The 26,559-nt window shown below is 45.3% G+C and overlaps 1 protein-coding gene across 1 annotated transcript in view; it reads left to right on the top strand.

The window, feature by feature from the left end:
* Window positions 1-8,598: 8,598 nt before the first annotated feature.
* APMAP (adipocyte plasma membrane associated protein) overlaps window positions 8,599-26,559 on the top strand; it is a 31,245-nt gene continuing 13,284 nt past the window's right edge. The window contains exons 1-4 of the mRNA XM_069768974.1: window positions 8,599-8,747; window positions 15,484-15,600; window positions 18,822-18,937; window positions 23,232-23,324. Of these exons, the coding sequence (XP_069625075.1) occupies window positions 8,650-8,747; window positions 15,484-15,600; window positions 18,822-18,937; window positions 23,232-23,324 (424 nt within the window). The 5' untranslated portion in view covers window positions 8,599-8,649. The remainder of the gene's footprint in view (window positions 8,748-15,483; window positions 15,601-18,821; window positions 18,938-23,231; window positions 23,325-26,559) is intronic.

Below are 26,559 nucleotides of genomic sequence, written 5' to 3'. Positions count from 1 at the left end.
TATCTCCGCAACAATGGCCTATGGAATACGTTATGTATGGAAAAAGAATCTGGAAGGGTCAGACGAAAAGACACAGGATTAAGAACCTCAGAAATCTTATACGGACCAATGAAACGAGGTTTAAACTTAGGAGAGGAAACCTTCATAGGAATATGATGAGAAGATAACCAAACCAGATCCCCAACACGAAGTCGGGGACCCACACGGCGTCTGCGATTAGCGAAAAGTTGAGCCTTCTCCTGGGACAAGGTCAAATTGTCCACTACATGAGTCCAAATCTGCTGCAACCTGTCCACCACAGTATCCACACCAGGACAGTCCGAAGACTCAACCTGTCCTGAAGAGAAACGAGGATGGAACCCAGAATTGCAGAAAAATGGCGAAACCAAGGTAGCCGAGCTGGCCCGATTATTAAGGGCGAACTCAGCCAAAGGCAAAAAGGACACCCAGTCATCCTGATCGGCAGAAACAAAGCATCTCAGATATGTTTCCAAGGTCTGATTGGTTCGTTCGGTCTGGTCATTAGTCTGAGGACGGAAAGCCGAGGAAAAAGACAAGTCAATGCCCATCCTACCACAAAAGGCTCGCCAAAACCTTGAAACAAACTGGGAACCTCTGTCAGAAACGATATTCTCTGGATTGCCATGTAAACGAACCACATGCTCGAAGAACAATGGCACCAAATCAGAGGAGGAAGGCAATTTAGACAAGGGTACCAGATGGACCATCTTAGAAAAGCGATCACAGACCACCCAAATGACTGACATCTTTTGAGAAACGGGAAAATCAGAAATAAAATCCATAGAGATATGTGTCCAAGGCCTCTTCGGGACCGGCAAGGGCAAAAGCAACCCACTGGCACGAGAGCAGCAGGGCTTAGCCCGAGCACAAATCCCACAGGACTGCACAAAAGCACGCACATCCCGCGACAGAGACGGCCACCAAAAGGATCTAGCCACTAACTCTCTGGTACCAAAGATTCCAGGATGACCAGCCAACACCGAACAATGAACCTCAGAGATAACTTTATTGGTCCACCTATCAGGGACAAACAGTCTCTCCGCTGGACAACAATCAGGTTTATTAGCCTGAAATTTTTGCAGCAACCGCCGCAAATCAGGGGAGATGGCAGACACAATTACTCCTTCCTTGAGGATACCCGCCGGCTCAGACAAACCCGGAGAGTCGGGCACAAAACTCCTAGACAGAGCATCCGCCTTCACATTTTTAGAGCCCGGAAGGTACGAAATCACAAAGTCAAAACGGGCAAAAAACAGCGACCAACGAGCCTGTCTAGGATTCAACCGCTTAGCAGACTCAAGATAAGTCAAGTTCTTATGATCAGTCAATACCACCACGCGATGCTTAGCTCCTTCAAGCCAATGACGCCACTCCTCGAATGCCCACTTCATGGCCAGCAACTCTCGGTTGCCCACATCATAATTTCGCTCAGCAGGCGAAAACTTCCTGGAAAAAAAAGCGCATGGTTTCATCACTGAGCAATCAGAACCTCTCTGCGACAAAACAGCCCCTGCTCCAATCTCAGAAGCATCAACCTCGACCTGGAACGGAAGAGAAACATATGGTTGACACAACACAGGGGCAGAAGAAAAACGACGCTTCAACTCTTGAAAAGCTTCCACAGCAGCAGAAGACCAATTGACCAAATCAGCACCCTTTTTGGTCAAATCGGTCAATGGTTTGGCAATACTAGAAAAATTGCAGATGAAGCGACGATAAAAATTAGCAAAGCCCAGGAACTTTTGCAGACTTTTCAGAGATGTCGGCTGAGTCCAATCATGGATGGCTTGGAACTTAACAGGATCCATCTCAATAGTAGAAGGGGAAAAGATGAACCCCAAAAATGAAACCTTCTGCACACCAAAGAGACACTTTGATCCCTTCACAAACAAAGAATTAGCACGCAGGACCTGAAAAACTGTTCTGACCTGCTTCACATGAGACTCCCAATCATCCGAGAAGATCAAAATGTCATCCAAGTACACAATCAGGAATTTATCCAGGTACTCTCGGAAGATGTCATGCATAAAGGACTGAAACACTGATGGAGCATTGGCAAGTCCGAATGGCATCACTAGATACTCGAAATGACCCTCGGGCGTATTAAATGCAGTTTTCCATTCATCTCCTCGCCTGATTCGCACCAGATTATACGCACCACGAAGATCTATCTTGGTGAACCAACTAGCCCCCTTAATCCGAGCAAACAAATCAGATAACAATGGCAAGGGGTACTGAAATTTAACCGTGATCTTATTTAGAAGGCGGTAATCTATACAAGGTCTCAGCGAACCATCCTTCTTGGCTACAAAAAAGAACCCTGCTCCTAATGGTGACAATGACGGGCGAATATGCCCCTTCTCCAGGGATTCCTTCACATAACTGCGCATAGCGGCGTGCTCAGGCACAGATAAATTAAACAGTCGACCTTTTCGGAATTTACTACCAGGAATCAAATTGATAGCACAATCACAATCCCTATGCGGAGGTAGGGCATCGGACTTGGGCTCATCAAATACTTCCCGGCAATCAGACAAGAACTCTGGAACCTCAGAAGGGGTGGATGACGAAATCGACAGAAATGGAACATCACCATGTACCCCCTGACAACCTCAGCTGGACACCGACATGGATTTCCAATCTAATACTGGATTATGGGCTTGTAGCCATGGCAACCCCAACACGACCACATCATGCAGATTATGCAACACCAGAAAGCGAATAACCTCCTGATGTGCAGGAGCCATGCACATGGTCAGCTGGGTCCAGTATTGAGGCTTATTCTTGGCCAAAGGCGTGGCATCAATTCCTCTCAATGGAATAGGACACTGCAAGGGCTCTAAGAGAAACCCACAATGCTTAGCAAACTCCAAGTCCATCAAATTCAGGGCAGCGCCTGAATCCACAAATGCCATGACAGAATACGATGACAAAGAACAGATCAAGGCAACGGACAGAAGAAATTTTGACTGTACCGTACCAATGGTGGCAGACCTAGCGAACCGCTTAGTGCGCTTAGGACAATCAGAGATAGCATGAGTGGAATCACCACAGTAGAAACACAGCCCATTCAGACGTCTGTGTTCTTGCCGTTCAACTCTGGTCAAAGTCCTATCGCACTGCATAGGCTCAGGTCTAAGCTCAGGTAATACCGCCAAATGGTGCACAGATTTACGCTCACGCAAGCGTCGACCGATCTGAATGGCCAAGGACATAGACTCATTCAAACCAGCAGGCATAGGAAATCCCACCATGACATCCTTAAGGGCTTCAGAGAGACCCTTTCTGAAGATAGCTGCCAGCGCAGATTCATTCCATTGAGTGAGCACGGACCACTTTCTAAATTTCTGACAATATACCTCTATCTCATCCTGACCCTGACAAAGAGCCAGCAAATTTTTCTCTGCCTGATCCACTGAATTAGGTTCATCGTACAGCAATCCGAGCGCCAGGAAAAACGCATCGATATTACTCAATGCAGGATCTCCTGGCGCAAGAGAAAATGCCCAGTCCTGAGGGTCGCCGCGCAAAAAAGAAATAACAATCAAAACCTGTTGAACTGGATCACCAGAGGAGCGAGGTTTCAAGGCCAGAAATAATTTACAATTATTTTTGAAACTCAGAAACTTAGTTCTATCTCCAAAAAACAAATCAGGAATAGGAATTCTTGGTTCTAACATAGATTTCTGATCAATTGTGTCTTGAATCTTTTGTACTCTTGCCGAGAGCTGATCCACAAATGAAGACAGACTTCTAATGTCCATCGCTACACCTGTGTACTGAACCACCCAAATGTCTAGGGGAAAAAAAAGGCAAAACACAGTGCAAAGAAAAAAAAATGGTCTCAGAACTTCTTTTTTCCCTCTATTGAGAATCATTAGTACTTTTGGCTTCCTGTACTGTTATGAAAGGCAATTCAGTACCACAATGGACATAGCGGTCAGAGCACATACAGTGATCTGACAATAACCCAAAATCATAGAACGAGCTCTGAGACGTGGGAACTCTGCAGACCGCAATCCCTAATCCTCTCCAAACAACACTAGAGGCAGCCGTGGATTGCGCCTAACTCTGCCTATGCAACTCGGCACAGCCTGAGAAACTAACTAGCCTGAAGATAGAAAATAAGCCTACCTTGCCTCAGAGAAATACCCCAAAGGAAAAGGCAGCCCCCCACATATAATGACTGTGAGTTAAGATGAAAAGACAAACGTAGAGATGAAATAGATTCAGCAAAGTGAGGCCCGACTTTCTTAACAGAGCGAGGATAGAAAAGGTAACTTTGCGGTCTACACAAAACCCTAAAGAAAACCACGCAAAGGGGGCAAAAAGACCCTCCGTACCAAACTAACGGCACGGAGGTACACCCTTTGCGTCCCAGAGCTTCCAGCAACAAATTAGACAAGCTGGACAGAAAAAATAGCAAACAAATAGCAAAGAAGAACTTAGCTATGCAGAGCAGCAGGCCACAGGAATGATCCAGGGAAAAGCAAGTCCAACACTGGAACATTGACAGGAAGCCAGGATCAAAGCATTAGGTGGAGTTAAGTAGAGAAGCACCTAACGACCTCACCAGATCACCTGAGGGAGGAAACTCAGAAGCCGCAGTACCACTTCCCTCCACCAACAGAAGCTCACAGAGAGAATCAGCCGAAGTACCACTTGTGACCACAGGAGGGAGCTCTGCCACAGAATTCACAACAGGATCAGCCATGAGACTCACCACCAATGCCAGACACTGGGATCAGCCCAGAGACTCACCAATAATGCCAGACACCGGGATCAGCCCAGAGACTCAACAACAATGCCAGATACCGGGATCAGCCCAGAGACTCACCACTAATGCCAGACACCGGGATCAGCCCAGAGACTCACCACCAATGCCCGATACCAGGATCAGTCCGGAGACTCACCACCAATGCCAGACACCAGGATCAGCCCGGAGACTCTCCGCCAATGCCAGACACCAGGATCAGCCATGAGACTCAACAGCAATGCCAGATACCGGCATCAGCCCAGAGACTCACCACTAATGCCAGACACCGGGATCAGCCCAGAGATTCAACAGCAATGCCAGACACCGGGATCAGGCCAGAGACTCATCACCAATGCCAAACACCGGGATCAGCCCAGAGATTCTCCACCAATGCCAGACACCGGGATCAGCCCAGAGACTCACCACCAATGCCAGACACCAGGATCAGTCCGGAGACTCACCACCAATGCCAGACACCAGGATCAGCCCGGAGACTCTCCGCCAATGCCAGACACCAGGATCAGCCATGAGACTCACCACCAATGCCAGACACTGGGATCAGCACAGAGACTCACTAATAATGCCAGACACCAGGATCAGCCCAGAGACTCACCACCAATGCCAGACACCAGGATCAGTCCGGAGACTCACCACCAATGCCAGACACCAGGATCAGCCCAGAGACTCTCTGCCAATGCCAGACACCAGGATCAGCCATGAAACTCAACAGCAATGCCAGATACCGGGATCAGCCCAGAGACTCGCCACTAATGCCAGACACCGGGATCAGCCCAGAGATTCAACAGCAATGCCAGACATCGGGATCAGCCCAGAGACTCATCACCAATGCCAGACACCGGGATCAGCCCAGAGATTCTCCACCAATGCCAGACACCGGGATCAGCCCAGAGACTCACCACCAATGCCAGATACCGGGATCAGCCCAGAGACTCACCACTAATGCCAGACACCGGGATCAGCCCAGAGACTCACCACCAATGCCAGACACCAGGATCAGTCCGGAGACTCACCACCAATGCCAGACACCAGGATCAGCCATGAGACTCAACGGCAATGCCAGATACCGGGATCAGCCCAGAGACTCACCACTAATGCCAGACACCGGGATCAGCCCAGAGACTCACCACCAATGCCAGACACCAGGTTCAGCCATGAGACTCAACAGCAATGCCAGATATCAGGATCAGCCCAGAGACTCACCACTAATGCCAGACACCGGGATCAGCCCAGAGACTCACCGCCAATGCCAGACACCAGGATCAGCCCGGAGAATCTCCGCCAATGCCAGACACTAGGATCAGCCCAGAGACTCACCACTAATGCCAGACACTGGGATCAGCCCAGAGACTCACCACTAATGCCAGACACCGGGATCAGCCCAGAGACTCACCACCAATGCCAGACACTGGGATCAGCCCAGAGATTCTCCACCAATGCCACACACCGGGATCAGCCCAGAGACTCACCACCAATGCCAGACACCAGGATCAGTCCGGAGACTCATCACCAATGCCAGACACCAGGATCAGCCCGGAGAATCTCCGCCAATGCCAGACACTAGGATCAGCCCAGAGACTCACCACTAATGCCAGACACTGGGATCAGCCCAGAGACTCACCACTAATGCCAGACACCGGGATCAGCCCAAAGACTCACCACCAATGCCAGACACCGGGATCAGCCCAGAGATTCTCCACCAATGCCACACACCAGGATCAGCCCAGAGACTCACCACCAATGCCAGACACCAGGATCAGTCCGGAGACTCACCACCAATGCCAGACACCAGGATCAGCACGGAGACTCTCCGCCAATGCCAGACACCAGGATCAGCCATGAGACTCACCACCAATGCCAGACACTGGGATCAGCCTAGAGACTCACCACTAATGCCAGACACCGGGATCAGCCCAGAGACTCAACAGCAATGCCAGATACCGGGATCAGCCCAGAGACTCATCACTAATGCCAGACACCGGGATCAGCCCAGAGACTCACCACCAATGCCAGACACTAGGATCAGCCCGGAGACTCTCCGCCAATGCCAGACACCAGGATCAGCCATGAGACTCAACGGCAATGCCAGATACCGGGATCAGCCCAGAGACTCACCACTAATGCCAGACACCGGGATCAGCCCAGAGATTCAACAGCAATGCCAGACACCGGGATCAGCCCAGAGACTCATCACCAATGCCAGACACCGGGATCAGCCCAGAGATTCTCCACCAATGCCAGACACCGGGATCAGCCCAGAGACTCACCACCAATGCCAGATACCGGGATCAGCCCAGAGACTCACCACTAATGCCAGACACCGGGATCAGCCCAGAGACTCACCACCAATGCCAGACACCAGGATCAGTCCGGAGACTCACCACCAATGCCAGACACCAGGATCAGCCATGAGACTCAACGGCAATGCCAGATACCGGGATCAGCCCAGAGACTCACCACTAAAGCCAGACACCGGGATCAGCCCAGAGACTCACCACCAATGCCAGACACCAGGATCAGCCATGAGACTCAACAGCAATGCCAGATACCAGGATCAGCCCAGAGACTCACCACTAATGCCAGATACCGGGATCAGCCCAGAGACTCACCACTAATGCCAGATACCGGGATCAGCCCAGAGACTCACCACCAATGCCAGACACTAGGATCAGCCCAGAGACTCACCACCAATGCCAGACACCAGGATCAGCACGGAGACTCTCCACCAATGCCAGACACTGGGATCAGCCTAGAGACTCACCACTAATGCCAGACACCGGGATCAGTCCGGAGACTCACCACCAATGCCAGACACCAGGATCAGCCCGGAGACTCAACAGCAATGCCAGACACCAGGATCAGCCCAGAGACTCACCACCAATGCCAGACACCAGGATCAGCACGGAGACTCTCCACCAATGCCAGACACTGGGATCAGCCTAGAGACTCACCACTAATGCCAGACACCGGGATCAGTCCGGAGACTCACCACCAATGCCAGACACCAGGATCAGTCCGGAGACTCAACAGCAATGCCAGACACCAGGATCAGCCCAGAGACTCAACAGCAATGCCAGACACCAGGATCAGCCCAGAGACTCACCACCAATGCCAGACACCAGGATCAGCCCAGAGACTCACCACCAATGCCAGACACTAGGATCAGCCCGGAGACTCAACAGGGAAGACGAGTATAGTGAAGTTTTTTTTATAACAAAATGCAGCCAAGACCCAAATTGGATTGAAAGAAAACGTCCCTTTTAAGAGCCTGGAGTGAGGGGTGTCTGCATAGCGCCCACTGACCCCTTCCCTATAGTCCCCATGCGGTTGCCCTGTGCTCGTCAGTGTCATGGCAGCTGGGGGTGTCCTGAAGACCCCTTATCTGCCAAATTAGTACGCAGATGAAGCCCAGACTGGAATTTTACAATTCACTGTAGTTTTGTGGAGTTTTCCACCATTTTTCAGTACATTACACGGTAAAATAATTGGTGTTCTTCATAACACTATTCGTCCGACAAAGAAGCTGCTACGCGCGGGCAAGCAAGTATATACACACACGCCACTGTACGGTAATATGGGCGTCCATAGAGGCACCACAAGCCCCAGCATGCCCTCCCTCCGCAGTCCGCACACACACACACGTCAGGTACACAAAGGTCACCCCCTGTCTCTCGCGGTAAATGCTTTACAGCTCGTGTTTTCCTATTGGCCGAATGCGCGATCGCTAGAGGTCTAATCCTATTGGTCCGTGGTGGTGACAGCTGGCTGCTCATTGGCTGACGCCCGCAGACTGCCTACTCTTATCTGACAGCGCCTGTGCCCTTGGTGTGAGCGCTGTGCTGTATGGGCAGCTGATGACCATGGAGGAGGGAGACGGGCTGCGGCAGCGGAGGCCTATCCGACCGCAGGTCATCACCGACGACACTGTCACCCAAGAGACGCGCAACCCCAGGTGGGCAGCACCAGCGGCAGCGGGTGGTCCTGGGCATGTGAGATCCACGCGTGTGTGTGACGTACTGAGGGTGGGGTCATTACATAGCGTGGAAATCAGGTGTACAGATGGTCCATATTAGATGAGCTGCCAGCACCGAGACCCTAATCCGTAAGTAGTGCTATAGTGTCAGCTGTAGGACCCTGGAGACGCACATAGGTACGCCGCCCATGCATACGTACGCCGCCCCTACATACCTACACCACCCATGCATACGTATGCCGCCCGTGTATACGTATGCCGCCCGTGCATGCTTATGCCGCCCCTACATACCTACACCGCCCGTGTATACGTATGCCAGCCCTACATACGTACGCCGCCCCTACATACCTACGCCGCCCGTGTATACGTATGCCAGCCCTACATACCTACGCCGCCCGTGTATATGTACGTCGCCCCTACATACGTACGCTGCTTGTGTATGCGTACGCCTTATATTTATTTACTAGCTGAAGAGCCCGGCGTTGCCTGGGCATAGTAAATATCTGTGGTTAGTTATAGCACATCACTTCTCTTATTTTTCCATCATGCCTCTCATTTTCTCCCTCACTCCTCTCATTCCCCCCTAACACTTGTCATTTCGACCTCACATCTGCCATTTTCTGATCACTCCACTATTTTTCCTCACTCCTCTCATTTTGCACTCACACCTTTTCATTTTCACCTCACACCCCTCATTATCACCTCAGTGTATATACATGTTTATCATCTCCCTTTATATATAGTATACATCTGTATGTCATCTCCTGTATATACCTGTATGTCATCTCCCCTGTATATAGTATATACCTGCTGTCATCTCCCCTATATATAGTATATACCTGTATGTCGTCTCCTCCTGTATATACCTGTGTCATCTCCTGTATATAGTATATATCTGTGTCATCTCCTCCTGTATATAGTATATACCTGCATGTCATCTTCTATATATAGCATATACCTGTATGTCATCTCCTCCTGTATATAGTATATACCTGTCATCTCTCCTGTATATAGTAAATATCTGTATGTCATCTCCTCCTGTATATAGTATATACCTGTCATCTCTCCTGTATATAGTATATATCTGTATGTCATCTCCTCCTGTATATAGTATATATCTGTATGTCATCTCCTCCTGTATTAGACCTCGTTCACACGTTATTTGCTCAGTATTTTTACCTCAGTATTTGTAAGATAAATTGGCAGCCTGATAAATCCCCAGCCAACAGGAAGCCCTCCCCCTGGCAGTATATATTAGCTCACACATACACATAATAGACAGGTCATGTGACTGACAGCTGCCATATTTCCTATATGGTACATTTGTTGTAGTTTGTCTGCTTATTAATCAGATTTTTATTATTGAAGGATAATACCAGACTTGTGTGTGTTTTAGGGCGAGTTTCGTTTGTCAAGTTGTGTGTGGCGACATGCATGTAGCGACTTTTGTGAGATGAGTTTTGAGTGGCAACATGCATGTAGCAACTTTTTGTGTCTCGAGTTGCATGTGACAGGTTAGTGTAGCAAATTGTGTGCAGCAAGCTTTGTGCATGGCGAGTTTTGCGCGTGGTGAGTTTTATGTGTGGTGCCTTTTGAGTATGTGCAAGTTTTGTGTGAGGCAACTTTTGCATGTGTTGCAACTTTTGTGCATGTGGCAATTTTTCCGCGTGTGCAAGTTCTGCATGTGGCGAGTTTTCCATGAGGTGAGTTTTGCACTTGTGGCGAGTTTTGCAAGAGCCTAGTTTTTGCATTTGGCAAGTTCTGCGTGTGGCGAGTTTTGAGCGGCGACTTTTGTGTTTCGAATTTTATGTGGCGAGGTTGGTGTATGTGTGGTGAAATGTGTGCTGAGGGTAATATGTGTTCAAGCACGTGGTAGTGTGTGGCGCATTTTGTGTGTGTTCATATCCCCGTGTGTGGCGAGTATCCCATGTCAGGGCCCCACCTTAGCAACTGTACGGTATATAGTCTTTGGCGCCATCGCTCTCATTCTTTAAGTCCCCCTTGTTCACATCTGGCAGCTGTCAATTTGCCTCCTACACTTTTCCTTTCATTTTTTCCCATTATGTAGATGGGGGCAAAATTGTTTGGTGAATTGGAAAGCGCGGGGTTAAAATTTCACCTCACAACATAGCCTATGACGCTCTCGGGGTCCAGACGTGACTGCAAAATTTTGTGGCTGTAGCTGCGACGGTTCAGATGCCAATCCCGGACACACTCACTCACTCACCTTTATATATTAGATTATTATTATAGCGCCATTTACTCCATGGCGCTTTACATGTGAGAGGGAGAATGTAGGGTAATAATAGGTCCAATAATCCTGACCAATACGAGTCAGAGACTGGTTTAAAAACTTGAATATTTGTTTTATTGCACCTGCATTGTGCACAAGATGTGGCGGTATACCCGGTGCTTTCTCACTCTGTAACATCTGTAACCCCCACTTGCGTTGCTTTAATTTATGGAGGTTGGGAATGGTGGGAATGTTACATAGGTTGAAAAAAGACCTCGCTCAATCAAGTTCAACCTTTCTCCACCAATTGTACACTTGTCACTAATTTAACTATAACCCGCAATGTTATGTGTATCGAGGGCATCCCGCAGTCTGACTGCTCTAACTGTGAAGAAGCCTTTCCTATTTAGCTGTCGGAATCGTCTTTCTTCCTCCTGTAGTGAGTGCCCCCTGGTCCTCGGCATGGTCCAGTCCTTTGTTCTGACCACGCATTTATTTATACATGTAAATGAGATCTCCCCTGAAACATTTTTTTTCTAAACTAAACAAACTTTTCCAACCTCTCATCATACGAGAGGCCTTCCATCCCTTGTAGTAATCTAGTTGCCGCCTTTGAAGTGACTCTAATTTATTTCTGAATATCCTTTTTACAATGTGGAGCCCAAAACTGGATCCCATGTTCTAGATGTGGCCTCAAAAGTGATTTATAAAGAGATAACAATATGTTGGGATCGCGGGATTTTATCTTTTACACACCCTAAAATCTTGCTTGCTTTTGCGGCTGCTGCTTGACATTGAGTACTGCTGCTCAGCTTACTTGTAACCAGAATCCCCCGTCCTTCTCTTGTTCTGTAATCATGAGTATATTCCCATTTAATATATATGCAGCTATATAATTACTGCGGCCTAGGTGCATTACTCTACATTTATCAGCATTAAACCTCCTCTGCCCAGTGTTTGCCCCGTTGTCACGGTCACATTTTGATTACCCGTCATTCATTCATTCATTCATTCATTCATTCATTCTGCTCCTGTTTCCCGTCACTGGGGCTTCTTATTGTAGGAATTCTATGACAGTCCGTGTGTGTACGGTGTGACATGTGCGAGGCTTGCAACTCCTCCTCGGCTTGTAAGCAGAGGCGCCCGTGATTCAGGGCTGACACATGCAGGGCGGGCGAGGGAACCTGCTGTAATGAGATAATTGCACTAACGCTGTAATACCCGGCCCTCTCAGGAGTAAGATCTGTGTGTGACAAGTCACTGGTGACATTGCAGGGCTGCTCTCGGGAGGACGAGGAAAGGTTTAAAGGGAATCTGTCAGCAGGTTTTTCCTACCTTATCCGAGAGCAACAAAACACTCTAAACACAGACCCCCTGCTATTTACACCAGTATTAAAAATGGGGATAGGTCCCAACAGATGAGTGGATAGGGATATTGGTCCTTATTAGCATCTAATGGTTTCTCTACCTTGTTGCGGAGGGTGGCACCCTAGAAAGCTGTATGGTGCCACTACTCATCATGGGCTCACCCTCACTGACCCTGCAAAAAAGCAGCTGCAACCACAAAGGTATACGTGACCCAAAAGGTAACCCACATGGAAAATGGCAATATACAGAAAAAAAGCCCCTTTTAATGCACAACATACGTCAGTCATCTTATCTGGGCAGCTCACGAACATCAACCAGATGAACAGATACAGATTGTGAGGGTTAACCACTAAATCAACAAGATGGATGAAAAAAACTTTACTTTTGTAAGTGATGGAGGCTCTTTAATGCTATGTTTTATTTATTGCAAACAGACTAGTGGGGGGAGGCTCCTGCTGCAGCAGGTTGTCTTCCAATAGGGATGTAGTATTTAATTGTATCATGGTGGTAAGAGGTCACTGCTGTTTAAGAGGGGGACATGGCCTTAGTGTCTGAGACACTTGGAAGATTCCTCTGTATTTTCCTTAGTTTTTTTATTGTCCTATACCAGAAAATGTGATCAGTGAAAAGCGGTGAATAGCTTGTGTTCCTTTAAACGCACCTTGTAGGATGAGGGAATGACATCACTTATTACACAACAGACACGGTGGTGTAATGTGTGCACAATTCTGTCAGCAATGTTCTTCTGGGAAGAGATAATTTTGCAATAAATAGGTAACAGAACAAGTCTAAATACTGAGCATGTTGCTGCACCTTCATTCCAGTTCTTACTGGAGCAGCGCGCGTCGGGGTGGTAATGTGGTGAGTGCGATATTTTTATTTTTTTTTAAAATCCCTCTTATTATTTATGGGGTTTTCCAGGATCAATTAAATTCTGAGTGAAAGTAGAACATGCCATACAATAACCTGACTACCAGCCGTGACTTACATGATGACTCTCCAGTCACCCCTCACGTGCCGCTCGGGTTCCCCAGGTGGTATACACTAGGGGCATCGGGTGTACTATGGCATTAGGCAGGACCTAGGATAAAAGTAAAATGAGAATAGACCCTGCAGATAATGCTATATTGGTCAAAAAAGTGTAATATCCACCGCCACACGGTGCACCCGATCGGGATGGTCCCTACCTCCAGTAACTCCCCTCGCTATGTGCCAGGAAGTCTCAGAATAGACCAGGAGCCTGACTGGACTTGGTAACGGGGTCGCAGCCATGTTACTGGCAACTACCACAGGAATAAAGACATGACTTGTTATATCCTTAAAGGGGTTGCTCTCTTTAAGAAAACATTTACCAGCCAGCTCATTTCGTTCTTAAAAAACAAACTGCACTTTTCTAATCCTCCCAGTGTCCTGCACCATGTCTACGGCGATATTCCAGTGATTGTATGTAGTCTTCCGATGTGACATTACCGCTGCAGCCAATCACTAAACTTCGCATCTTGGCAAATGTAGATGGCATGAGCAGCTCTTTTGTCATCGCTGCAGCCAATCAGATCAGGAGAGCACTTGAGACTCAGAGGGTGAATAAAGTGCGAATAGTTTTTTTTTTTTTTTTTTACTGTTTCTGCAGGAAAATGTTTTCTAAAAGGGAACAACCCCTTTAACTCGTTAAAGACAAGTGGGATTTCTTTTCCGTTTCCTCGAGTCATGACTTTGTATTGTAGATGGAGCGTTGTGGACATGTTATGCGTTATGGCATCACTTTGAATTTTATATAATGCAGCATTAAAATGTTATTAATTAATTTTGAGGTAAAGGCGGGGGGATGGGACGAGACTTCCTATTGCTCCAGGGTTGTAGCCGGAGAGCCGTCTCGTGGACTCGGCGGGTCCGTGTGTCACTGTATGCTGGTGGGCGGCTGTCATGCAGATCGAAGAGCGGCAGCCACAGCCTCGTGTTATCACCGGACTGGAAATGATTATGGAGGTGATCAATAAATTCTGAGATCGAGTTCCTGTCAGTCAGGCTGTTTTCACACTAGCAGTATTTGGTTAGTATTTTACCTCAGTATTTGTAAGCCAAAACCAGGAGTGGAACAATCAGAGGAAAAGTATAATAAATGCAGAAGTGGTGCATATGTTTCTATCACCCAGTCCTGGTTTTGGCTACTGAGTAGTGTTGAGCGATACCGTCCGATACTTGAAAGTATCGGTATCGGATAGTATCGGCCGATATCCGAAAAATATCGGATATCGCCGATACCGATATCCGATACCAATACAAGTCAATGGGACATCAAGTATCGGAAGGTATTCTCATGGTTCCCAGGGTCTGAAGGAGAGGAAACTCTCCTTCAGGCCCTGGGATCCATAGGGATGTGTAAAATAAAGAATTAAAATAAAAAATATTGATATATTTACCTCTCCGGCGGCACCTGAACTCAGCGCGGGTAACCGGCAGGCTTCGTTGTTCAAAATCAGCGCTTTTAGGACCTGAGAATCACGTCCCGGCTTCTGATTGGTCGCGGGCCGCCCATGTGACCGCCACACGACCAATCACAAGCCGCGACGTCACCGCAAGCTATTAACGCGCTCATTTTTAAAAATGAGCGCGGTAATGACTTTCAAAGACGTAGCGGCTTGTGATTGGTCGCGTGGCGGTCACATGGGCGGCCCGCGACCAATCAGAAGCCGGGACGTGATTCTCAGATCCTAAAAGCGCTGATTTTGAACAACGAAGCCTGCCGGTTACCCGCGCTGAGTCCAGGGGCCGCCGGAGAGGTAAATATATCAATATTTTTTATTTTAATTCTTTATTTTACACATCTCTATGGATCCGATACCCGATACCACAAAAGTATCGGATCTCGGTATCGGAATTCCGATACCGCAAGTATCGGAATGCTCAACACTACTACTGAGGTAAAATACTGACCAGATACTGCTAGTGTGACTGCAGCCTCAGCCGTCCTATCACGCTGATAAAAATGTGATAAGTCAGCTATAATTAATATACAGTATCAGGTTGATGTTTTTAATGGTGGTGTCACTATTCTATGTCACTGACCCCTGCTATGTGGTAATCTCTGATGACTCCGTCTTCTGTCCTCCTCAGCTCGTACAGCGGAAAGGTCTTCCGTGCCACATTCACCTTCCTGGCGCTGTCACTCTTGATACCGTTCTTGGCAGCCCTGTGCCTTCTCGAGAGCCCGATAGAGCCCCAGTCTCTGAGGTACGTCTACATGTGATCTGACCATGGTGTCTCTGCCCGCGAAGATTTGTCTACAGAAAACCTGATGCCAAATAATTAGAATTATTGCTCAAATGCTTCTGTCTTCCCTAAGATTTCTACTGCTTTGGTTTTGTATTCCAATATGTACTAGGTGTAATAGTACTAATATTAACAAGTACCTCCAATTAGACATATAGTATAGTTCATCTGATTAGCTATGTTGTTTACACCCCCATGTGCATGGCGTTGCTTTAGATTAGATATACATGGTTATGACCACGAACAAGTAAATAAGTAACTGTCACTGTGAGTGGTCGTAACCATGGATACCTAAGCTATTGCAATGCCCTGCTCATAGGATAAATTACATAGTTATTCAGAACTATACTATATCTCTAATTAGAGGTATTTGTGAATATTATTATATTGCACCTGCTACATATTGATAGGTCCCTGGAGATGGGAATACCCATTTAATGGAAACCTGTCAGAAGGTCCTAGCTTGCAATACTTCACACAACCTGTGAACAGGCGTGGCACTGTTTTTAGAGGGACGTATTATTCTAGACTTCATGCTTATTCAGAACTCCCTGGTATGTCCATTTTTTTTTTTTTTTCACAGCACATGATAGGTGAAGATTTGGGAGATGCCATAGACATCAGATAACTGGCAAATCCAGTGTATTTGACCACAGGTTTTTGCTATGTAATCTGAGTTCAGCATGATTTGGGGATAGTGATCCTGATTCCAGTGGTGTCACTTACTAGGCTGCTTGCTGCAGTTTTGATAAAAATCAACATTTTTTTTTTTTTTTTTCTGCTGCAAATCTACCAGTTTTGTGAATGCTAATCTCTATACTATCCCTCCCACACTACTGATTGGCAACTTTCTGCACCATGTACACAGAAACTGCCAATCAGTGGTGAGGGGGGGTGTAGTTACGCAGAGTGTTAGGACTACATGGCACTAGACAACTAGTCCTCTAAAGATTAATCTTCTGCTGATAAAACACTGATTTTATTAAAACAGTAACAAGCAACCTAATAAGTGACACATCGCTGTACTCAGTCTCTGCCCCTATATCATTCTGCTCTCAGATTATATAGCAAAAAACCTGCTCACAGATACCTTTTAAAAGTGTGTTTTCTGCAGATTATTGCAGATGGCCTCTTTTTCTCATCTTTCAGGATACATCGGGGCCTTATCTACAGCATTACAGAATGTTGTAGATAAACCCCTGATGCTGGTGGCTTGGCTCACCTTTGATTTTGGGGGTGACGGGTTCCCTTTAAGAGATTATGACATGTTCTCTTAGGTAAAACCTTGGAGTTTTGGAGGAGGTGTCAACAGAAGGTAGATATGGTACCAAATTGATTAAAATTTAGCTTTTAATAATGGTATTTAAAAACCTTGTTCAATATCATCCTGCGGTCTCTGGGTGAGACTGTTCCAATACCTCAGCATATGTCCTTCTATGTTTATGGCTATCATGTATTATGTGATACCTATTCATTATACCTAGACTGTGCTGGTTGTTGAGAATATAGATGAATAGCTGCATGAGGCCAAAGGTCAATGCTTTATTATTGCTCAAATTGTAAGCGTCTATGAGTCCGGTGACTCTGAAGTGCATTTGAGTAGTTTTGGATACACCTATGAGGAACAGACATATAGTCTAGGTGTATATATTAGTATCATTTGTAGTTTTTGTAATTTGTTTGTCCTGTTGTTCTTGTCTATAAGGTTTTTAAATACTATTATTAAAAGCTAAATTTTAATCAATTTGGTACCATATCTACCTTGCTGCTTACTAATTTTTGGGATTGGTAGAATTTTTTTTTTCCTTTATTGGTGTCGACAGAAGTAATGATTTCAGGCTACGCGTACACACGACACCCATCGTGGCTCTGTCACCTCGGAGTATCTGCTCGGTGGTATTGCCCACACACTTCTTCTGTCTTTCCAAAGAACACTGTAAGGATGAAATATCTTAGTGTGGTGTAATCCTTACTAGTTGGGGAACATTCGGTGCTGTGGACGTTCCTGCCAGACTTCTTACACTCCGTGCCTGGCGACACACTGCATGCAATAAACTTTCTGTAAAACTGGTTCTTCAGACAAGGAGCGCTCAAGGACTACTGCGTTTTTCTCTCCTACACGGTCAACGTTTGTGGGGGCCAAATTTTTGTATTTTTATAATCTTATCAGATCGATAAATTGAACGTCATCAGATAATGATCGGTGACTTTTATCAAGAGATTTCGTATATATCGGTCACATGACATCAGACTGTTGCTCCGCAGAGGCAGAAAATGATTCTGATGAGTGAGCACCAGGATCGAATTGTGGTTAAATCGTTCCATTTTTATTTCTACGGAATAATTCCACAAGGAGTGAATGGGTAACGCAGCAGCTCACGTGTTTCAGGCCGCTGTCTTTGGGATTGTATAACAAAGAAATAAAAATTGGAGCAATTTGTTCACAATTTGGGCCAGAATAAACAGCTTTGAAAATCTGCATCATTTTGGCACAACATGAGGCTGTGCTAAAAATTTTGCGTTTTATGGCGTTCTCTTACCATTTTCGATGAGCCCCAAGAAAGGGGACGGAGCTAAGTCATTGGCGTGACAACCACTTGCGCTACAAATCTTACTCCAGTCCTCGATTGGAGTAACATTTTTGGCGTGGCGCACATGGAGGGGTATGCCACTTGTCCGACAGTCCGGATTCATTAAGATTCCTGTACGTGTGACTCATGTACAGGGAGATTGAAAAAGCACATACTTGAGGATAGAAAAAAGGATTGAAAAAAACAAAAGTATGGATTTAATCTGCAGGATAGCGACCTAACACAGATTAGATTATTGGGGATACTAAAATCTGCTTAGAAAAGCATGCTTAGAAAACACTCCCATGAAAGTCATTCCTTGTCATGCTCTGGATGTCTTCCCATGATGGAGAGGTCGGAGAACCAGCTCTCATGTTTCTAAGGCACGTAACATAGCGATGCTAAGTGTCCAGGATCTGGATAGTGGTTTTGGGTAAAGGACGGACACTCAGTGCTGTGGTCAGAAAGGAGCAATTGACTTTCAGTGGATTAGTGGCAAAATCTGAGAATGCAGAAATGGGTAACAAATGAGCCGATCACTGTCGGGGAATCTATGGGTCACCGTATTCTAATAGAAGACTTCTAACGTTGACATTGTGTTCCATATTTCAGCTTTCAAGCGCCGCCTCTGATGACCGGTGTACTGGAGCCAAATGTGAAACTGAGAAAAGCCGTGCGACTGTATGAAGGCCAATTAGTGGGACCGGAGTCACTGGCGAACATCGGAGGTACCACATTACTTGTATCTGCTCTGTGTGATTATATGATGGAAACCACCGATGCCAAGCGGACCTCATTATAAAGAGGACCCTTCACATCAATGGGAAGAAGAATAACTAACACACACACACACACACACACACACACACACACACACACACACACACACACACACACACACACACACACACACACACACACACACACACACACACACACACACACACACCTCCCCCCCCCCCCCTCTGGTTCTGTAGTCAGTCAAATCTACTATATGTTGGAATTTAGTAACTGCTCTTGAATTCGTTTTTTCATAAATCATCAGTAGAGTGAAGATAAGAAACTATATAATGTACAGTATGGACCAAAAGTTTGGACACACCTTCTCATTTAAAGATTTTTCTGTATTTTCATGACTATGAAAATTTGTATATTCAGAGATGCTTAGCACTTGTTGGCCCTTTTGCCTTCACTCTGCGGTCCAGCTCACCCCAAACCATCTCGATTTGGTTCAGGTCTGGTGACTGTGGAGGCCAGGTCATCTGTTAAGTATATAATTCCACATGTGTTAATTCATAGTTTTGATGCCTTCAGTGTGAATTTACAATTTTCATAGTCATGAAAATACAGAAAAATCTTTAAATGAGAAGGTGTGTCTTTCCCCACTTCTAGTCTACTGCGCTGATCAATCATTATTGAAAACTACTCAGAGGGAGGGGGAAAAAATAATAAATTACTGATAGGGGTTTGTTATAAATCTCCAAAAATAATGGAAGCAATGGAGAATATCCTCGTAAAGCAAATAGATGAAGCTGCGACTCAAGGAGAAGTCATTATTATGGGGGACTTCAACTACCCTGAAATAGATTGGGGAACAGAAACCTGCAGTTCCAGCAAAGGTAATCGGTTTTTGACAATTATGAGAGACAATTACCTTTCACAACTGGTTCAGGACCCAACAAGAAGGGGGGCACTGCTAGACCTAATATTAACCAACAGGCCAGACCGCATATCAAATATAAGGGTTGGGGGTTACTTGGGAAATAGCGATCACAAAATAATAAGTTTTCATGTATCCTTTAAAAAGATGTGTAGTAGAGGGGTTACAAGGACACTAAACTTCAGGAGGGCAAATTTCCAACGGATGAGAGAGGATCTTGGTGCAATTAACTGGGACGATATCCTGAGACACAAAAATACACAGAGAAAATGGGAGACGTTTATTAGCATCCTGGATAGGACCTGTGCACAGTATATACCGTATGGGAATAAACATATTAGAAATAGGAGGAAACCAATATGGCTAAATAGAGCTGTAAGGGGCGCAATAAGGGACAAAAAGAAAGCATTTAGAGAATTAAAGGAAGTAGGTAGTGAGGAGGCATTAAATAAATACAGAAAATTAAATAAATTCTGTAAAAAGCAAATCAAGGCAGCTAAGATTGAGACAGAGAGACTCCTTGCCAGAGAGAGTAAAAATAATCCTAAAATATTCTTTAACTACATAAATAGTAAGAAACTAAAAAATTATAGTGTTGGCCCCCTTAAAAATAGTCTGGGTGAGATGGTGGATGAGGATGAGGAAAAAGCCAATATGCTAAATGACTTTTTTTCATCAGTATTTACACAAGAAAATCCCATGGCAGACAAAATGTCTAGTGATAAAAATTCCCAATTAAATGTCACCTGCTTAACCCAGCAGGAAGTGCGGCGGCGTCTAAAAATCACTAAAATTGACAAATCTCCGGGCCCGGATGGGATACACCCTCGAGTACTGCAGGAATTAAGTACAGTCATTGATAGACCATTATTTTTAATCTTTAAAGACTCCATAATAACAGGGTCTGTACCACAGGACTGGCGTGTAGCAAATGTGGTGCCAATATTCAAAAAGGGAACAAAAACTGAACTCGGAAACTATAGGCCAGTAAGCTTAACCTCTACTGTGGGTAAAATCCTGGAGGGCATTCTAAGGGACGCTATACTGGAGTATCTGAAGAGGAATAACCTCATGACCCAGTATCAGCACGGGTTTACTAGGGACCGTTCATGTCAGACTAATTTGATCAGTTTCTATGAAGAGGTAAGTTCCGGATTGGACCAAGGGAACCCAGTGGATGTAGTGTATATGGACTTTTCAAAAGCTTTTGATACGGTGCCACACAAAAGGTTGATACATAAAATGAGAATAATGGGGATAGGGGAAAATATGTGCAAGTGGGTTGAGAGCTGGCTCAGGGATAGGAAACAAAGGGTGGTTATTAATGGAGCACACTCGGACTGGGTAGCGGTTAGCAGTGGGGTACCACAGGGGTCAGTATTGGGCCCTCTTCTTTTTAACATATTTATTAATGACCTTGTAGGGGGCATTCAGAGTAGAATTTCAATATTTGCAGATGACACTAAACTCTGCAGGGTAATCAATACAGAGGAGGACAATTTTATATTACAGGATGATTTATGTAAACTAGAAGCTTGGGCTGATAAATGGCAAATGAGCTTTAATGGGGATAAATGTAAGGTCATGCACTTGGGTAGAAGTAATAAGATGTATAATTATGTGCTTAATTCTAAAACTCTGGGCAAAACCGTCAATGAAAAAGACCTGGGTGTATGGGTGGATGACAAACTTAAATTCAGTGGCCAGTGTCGGGCAGCTGCTACAAAGGCAAATAAAATAATGGGATGCATTAAAAGAGGCATAGATGCTCATGAGGAGAATATAATTTTACCTCTATACAAGTCACTAGTTCGACCACACTTAGAATACTGTGCACAGTTCTGGTCTCCGGTGTATAAGAAAGACATAGCTGAACTGGAGCGGGTGCAGAGAAGAGCGACCAAGGTTATTAGAGGACTGGGGGGTCTGCAATACCAAGATAGGTTATTACACTTGGGGCTATTTAGTTTGGAAAAACGAAGACTAAGGGGTGAACTCATTTTAATGTATAAATATATGAGGGGACAGTACAAAGACCTTTCTGATGATCTTTTTAATCATAGACCTGAAACAGGGACAGGGGGGCATCCTCTGCGGTTGGAGGAAAAAAGGTTTAAGCATAATAACAGACACGGATTCTTTACTGTAAGAGCAGTGAGACTATGGAACTCTCTGCCGTGTGATGTTGTAATGAGTGATTCATTACTTAAATTTAAGAGGGGACTGGATACCTTTCTGGAAAAGTATAATGTTACAGGGTATATACACTAGATTCCTTGATAGGGCGTTGATCCAGGGAACTAGTCTGATTGCCGTATGTGGAGTCGGGAAGGAATTTTTTTCCCCAATGTGGAGCTTACTCTTTGCACATGGGGTTTTTTTGCCTTCCTCTGGATCAACATGTTAGGGCATGTTAGGTTAGGCTATGGGTTGAACTAGATGGACATATAGTCTTCCTTCAACCTTAATAACTATGTAACTAAATCTGTCTACGGATCTGTCCGCAGTAAGAAATAAAATTACACTTGCTGCCCATAAAAGCCTATGGAGAAGGGAGAGATTAGAAATAAATCAGAGTGTGCACTGAGCAACTGCTTAAGCTTCTAGTACATAGGAGAATTTTTCTAAAAAAAAAATGCAGGATACAAGTTATAAAATAGCCAGAAGAAGTCTTGCTCCTTATGTACACACTCGATAGATTATTCTGAAAAGTTATCTGAAAGTTCAGTTACTTGGGAAAGTTTTTCTGTCATGGAAGATGGGTAATATGTTGCTGATCACATGAATTCTTGACAGTCATATCTGAATGGAGTGGGGGTCTAGCATGCATGACATAGCCCCACTCATTGTCTATGGGACTGCAGGAGATAGCGAAGTGCCGGGGCTCAGCAATCAGCAAGTTATCATCTATCCCATGGATACTTGATCACCGGCATTTTCCGGCTTAAGTCAACAAGTCTGCAGTCATTCTATGTGACTGCAGACTTGTGAATCCTCACATTGCGCGCACTGCGTGATATACATACTCCTGGCCACAATCCTACTAGATGGACACTGCCTAGCTCAATGCAAGTGTATTGAGCAAAGCCAGACACAGTGTAGTCGGGTTGTGGCCGTTACCTGGCGCTGACACCGGAGAATCCTCACGGCCTGTAATGCGCACAATGTGAGGATTCACCAGTGTGCAATCACATAGCGTGACTGCAGATTTATCGTTTTAGACCAGACGGCCCCTTTAAGACTTGTTACAAGCCATTCTAAGGGGTTCTCCCAACTAATATTAATATGTTCCATTATCATATCCGGGCCTTACTTCCGCGTGTGTGACGTATCCTTATGGTTGTATTTCTGCTTTTCTCTAGATGTCCTGTTTACTGGCACTAATGATGGCCAAATCCTGAAGATTGAAGATGACACCATCCACACCATAGCGAGACTTGGGAAGCCCCCTTGTGGTGAGAGATATAATCCGCATGTTTCGTAACGTAGGATGTAACTCTCGTGTTTCCGTCACTGACCTCAGATAATGGGGAGACGCTGAGATGAGTGACCGCTCTCCTAGTATAAGGGCCCCTTTTCAACAACTTGACCGCGGCCCTACAGGCCTGAACAGGCCAACCAAATCTCCATCCACCCAGAACAATCATTAATTTGGTCAATCTGTCCATGTAGAATCATCGTTGTCCTGAATTTCCACGCAAGTCGGTAATCGGCAAAAAAGCTTTCTGTTGGTGTATCTAAAAGAGACTTAAAACTCCTCAAGAAGAGCTGTCAATCACTGTGTTTATTCTGTGGGAGCATGACATAATAAAAAATCAAATTAAGAGTGTCTACCAGTGGTGAGTATTAGAGCCGATGGGTCAGCTTTATAGGGCATTATAGACATGGTGGGTCAACTTTACAGGGTATTATAGACCTGATGGGTCAGCTTTAGAAGGTGTTATAGACCTGATGGGTCGGCTTTACAGGCTATTATACACCTGACGGGTCAGCTTTAGAGAGTGTTATAGACCTGATGGCTCAGCTTTAGAAGGTGTTATAGACCTGATGGGTCAGCTGTAGAGAGTATTATAGACCTGATGGGTCAGCTTTAGAAGGTGTTATAGACCTGATGGGTCAGCTGTAGAAAGTATTATAGACCTGATGGGTCAGCTATACAGGGTAAATAGATCTGATGGGTCAGCTGTATAGAGTATTGTAGACCTGATGGGTCGGCTTAAACTATGAACAATTCAGTCTATTTCTCATTCTTGTTCCTCTAATAAATAATTAAGATTTTGCATCAGGAATTGCCAGAGTCTTTCTGTAGCGTCCGTTGTATATGGAAACCGAGGTGACCTTCAACTTTCCATTATTAATGAAGTTGTAGCATAATCCACAGCATTTTATAGAAAATGTTCCTGTCACATTGTCTGCAGTGCTCACGTGGCACAGCAATGTCACACAAGCCTCAGGCGACCGACACCTTCCGGAGTGGGAGGTGAATGTTATTTTTATGATACATTGGAGAATATAGTATTTAAAGGGGTTTTCCCATGAGCAAACTACATTTTAATTGATAATCTTCGTATAACAAGAAGTGCTATATACTATGTGGCTGCTATATACATACATATTCTAGAATACCCGATGCGTTAAGAATCGGGCCACCATCTAGTAATCTTATACATGTGCCCCTGCTGTGTACTGTGTAATGGCCGTGTCTGACCGTGCAGGAACATGGTCTGATCATACCACAGCTCCTGGGCAGGGGAGGAAGAAAGAGAGGATACAGACATTACAGCAGAGATCACAGCTGATTCTTTTTGTGAGGCAAAACATTTCTCTGACTGTTTTTAAGAAATGTTTTACCTCACAGAAAGAATCATCTGTGATCCCCTGCTATCCTGTCTGTATTCTTTTGTTTCCTCCCTGCCCAGGAGATGTGATATGATCATACCATGCTCCTGCACGGTCAGACACGGCCATTACACAGTACACAGCGGGACACATGTATAAGATTATCTCAGCACAGGAACATTTTTTAACACATCCAATTGTGAAAATTATTATTATTTAAAGATCTATTCGTTAAAATGTTGATTACAATGAACTTAAACCCCTATAACAAGGAGTTGTACGAGCAGTGGACAAATCTTTAAGGCAGGTCCTAGCTGCAGGATAATACTTCTAGTGACATGCAGGACTATGGGGGAAGTCTGCAATCTGCTGCGGATTGCTGCTGCCTGTCCCTGTACTTCACGTTTCTTTCTGCTGGAGGGTCTGTAATTCCGTATAGCTTTGCATTTTTTTTGCATAACCTTTTTCCTGTGTATAGGTGGAGTTTTCTACTATTTGTCATTTATACGTTTCCCTACAGTCCTCACTTCAGATATATAGGGGACTTGTTGGTGTCAGACACAAGGTGGTAAGGGAAGGAATACTCCGAGGGATCTGTCTGTTTGGTGTTCCCAGCTTGTATCACAGACGGGTCTCAACAAGACATCCCCGGAGGTTATCCATCTGCGCTGTCAGCCGCTCGCTGGGTAAAGCATCGTGGTGATTGACAGCGGAGGCTCATTGTGGGAAAATCCTTAAGTTTGATCAATTGCTTTCTATTTGTTACATGATCCCATCCGTATAATTAGAAGCTTCAGGAAATGTTGTCTGTTAGTATTGTTATGTTCAGGTAATCCTGGTGTCAGCCAATATTGGCTCGCATGTACACTTATTACTGGTCTCGGTGTTCTCGTGCGAGGGAGAGGAGTAAAAATAAAAATCTCACTCTTGATATTCCCCCCTTTCTGATGAGATCAGTTGCATTTACGTCCCATACACTACCGATATAGGATGCTAAATAGATTACTGGGCCACGTCAAAGGAAATTGCTCAATGGTTAATGCATTTGCACAATTTGAACGAACATAATTGTCCTTTGGCACAATAGGATGTCTGTAAGTTCATGAAAACAAATTGATTCTACATAATCACCATTAGGCATTACTTTGCATCGTATTATAGTAACTATATAGTGTGGTCCTGTCATCCATCAGAAACCTGACTGTATACCGTATATATTTTTTAAAATTTATTACCTATAAAAAACTGGGTAAGGGTGAGTATGTAGAAAGGTCATAGTCCTTACCTGTCACGGTAAGGGTGAGTATGCAGATAGGTCATTGTCCTTCCCTGCCAGGGTAAGGGTGAGCATGTAGAAAGGTCATAGTCCTTCCCTGTCACGGTAGGGGTGAGTATGCAGAAAGTTCATTGTCCTTCCCTGCAACGGTAAGGGTGAGTGTGCCAAGAGGTCATAGTCCTTCCTTGCCAGGGTAAAGGTGAGTATGTAGAAAGGTCATAGTTCTGGCCTGCCAGGGTAAGGGTGAGTATGCAGAAAGGTCTCTGTCCTTCCCTGCAACGGTAAGGGTGAGTGTGCCAAGAGGTCATAGTCCTTCCTTGCCAGGGTAAGGGTGAGTATGCAGAAAGGTCATAGTCCTTCCCTGCCAGGATAATATTATTATTATTAATTTATAAGGGTGAGTGTGCCGAGAGGTCATTGTCCTTCCCTGCCAGATAATAATAATAATAATAATATTAATATTATCCTGGCAGGGAAGGACTATGACCTCTTGGGACTCTCTCCCTTACCCTGGCAGGGAAGGACCATGACCTCTCGGTACACTCTCCCTTATAAATTAATAATAATAATTATTA

This window comes from Ranitomeya imitator, chromosome 5 (assembly GCF_032444005.1).
Source record: "Ranitomeya imitator isolate aRanImi1 chromosome 5, aRanImi1.pri, whole genome shotgun sequence".
NCBI classification, from domain to species: domain Eukaryota; kingdom Metazoa; phylum Chordata; class Amphibia; order Anura; family Dendrobatidae; genus Ranitomeya; species Ranitomeya imitator.
This window is presented reverse-complemented; position numbering and strand designations above follow the sequence as displayed.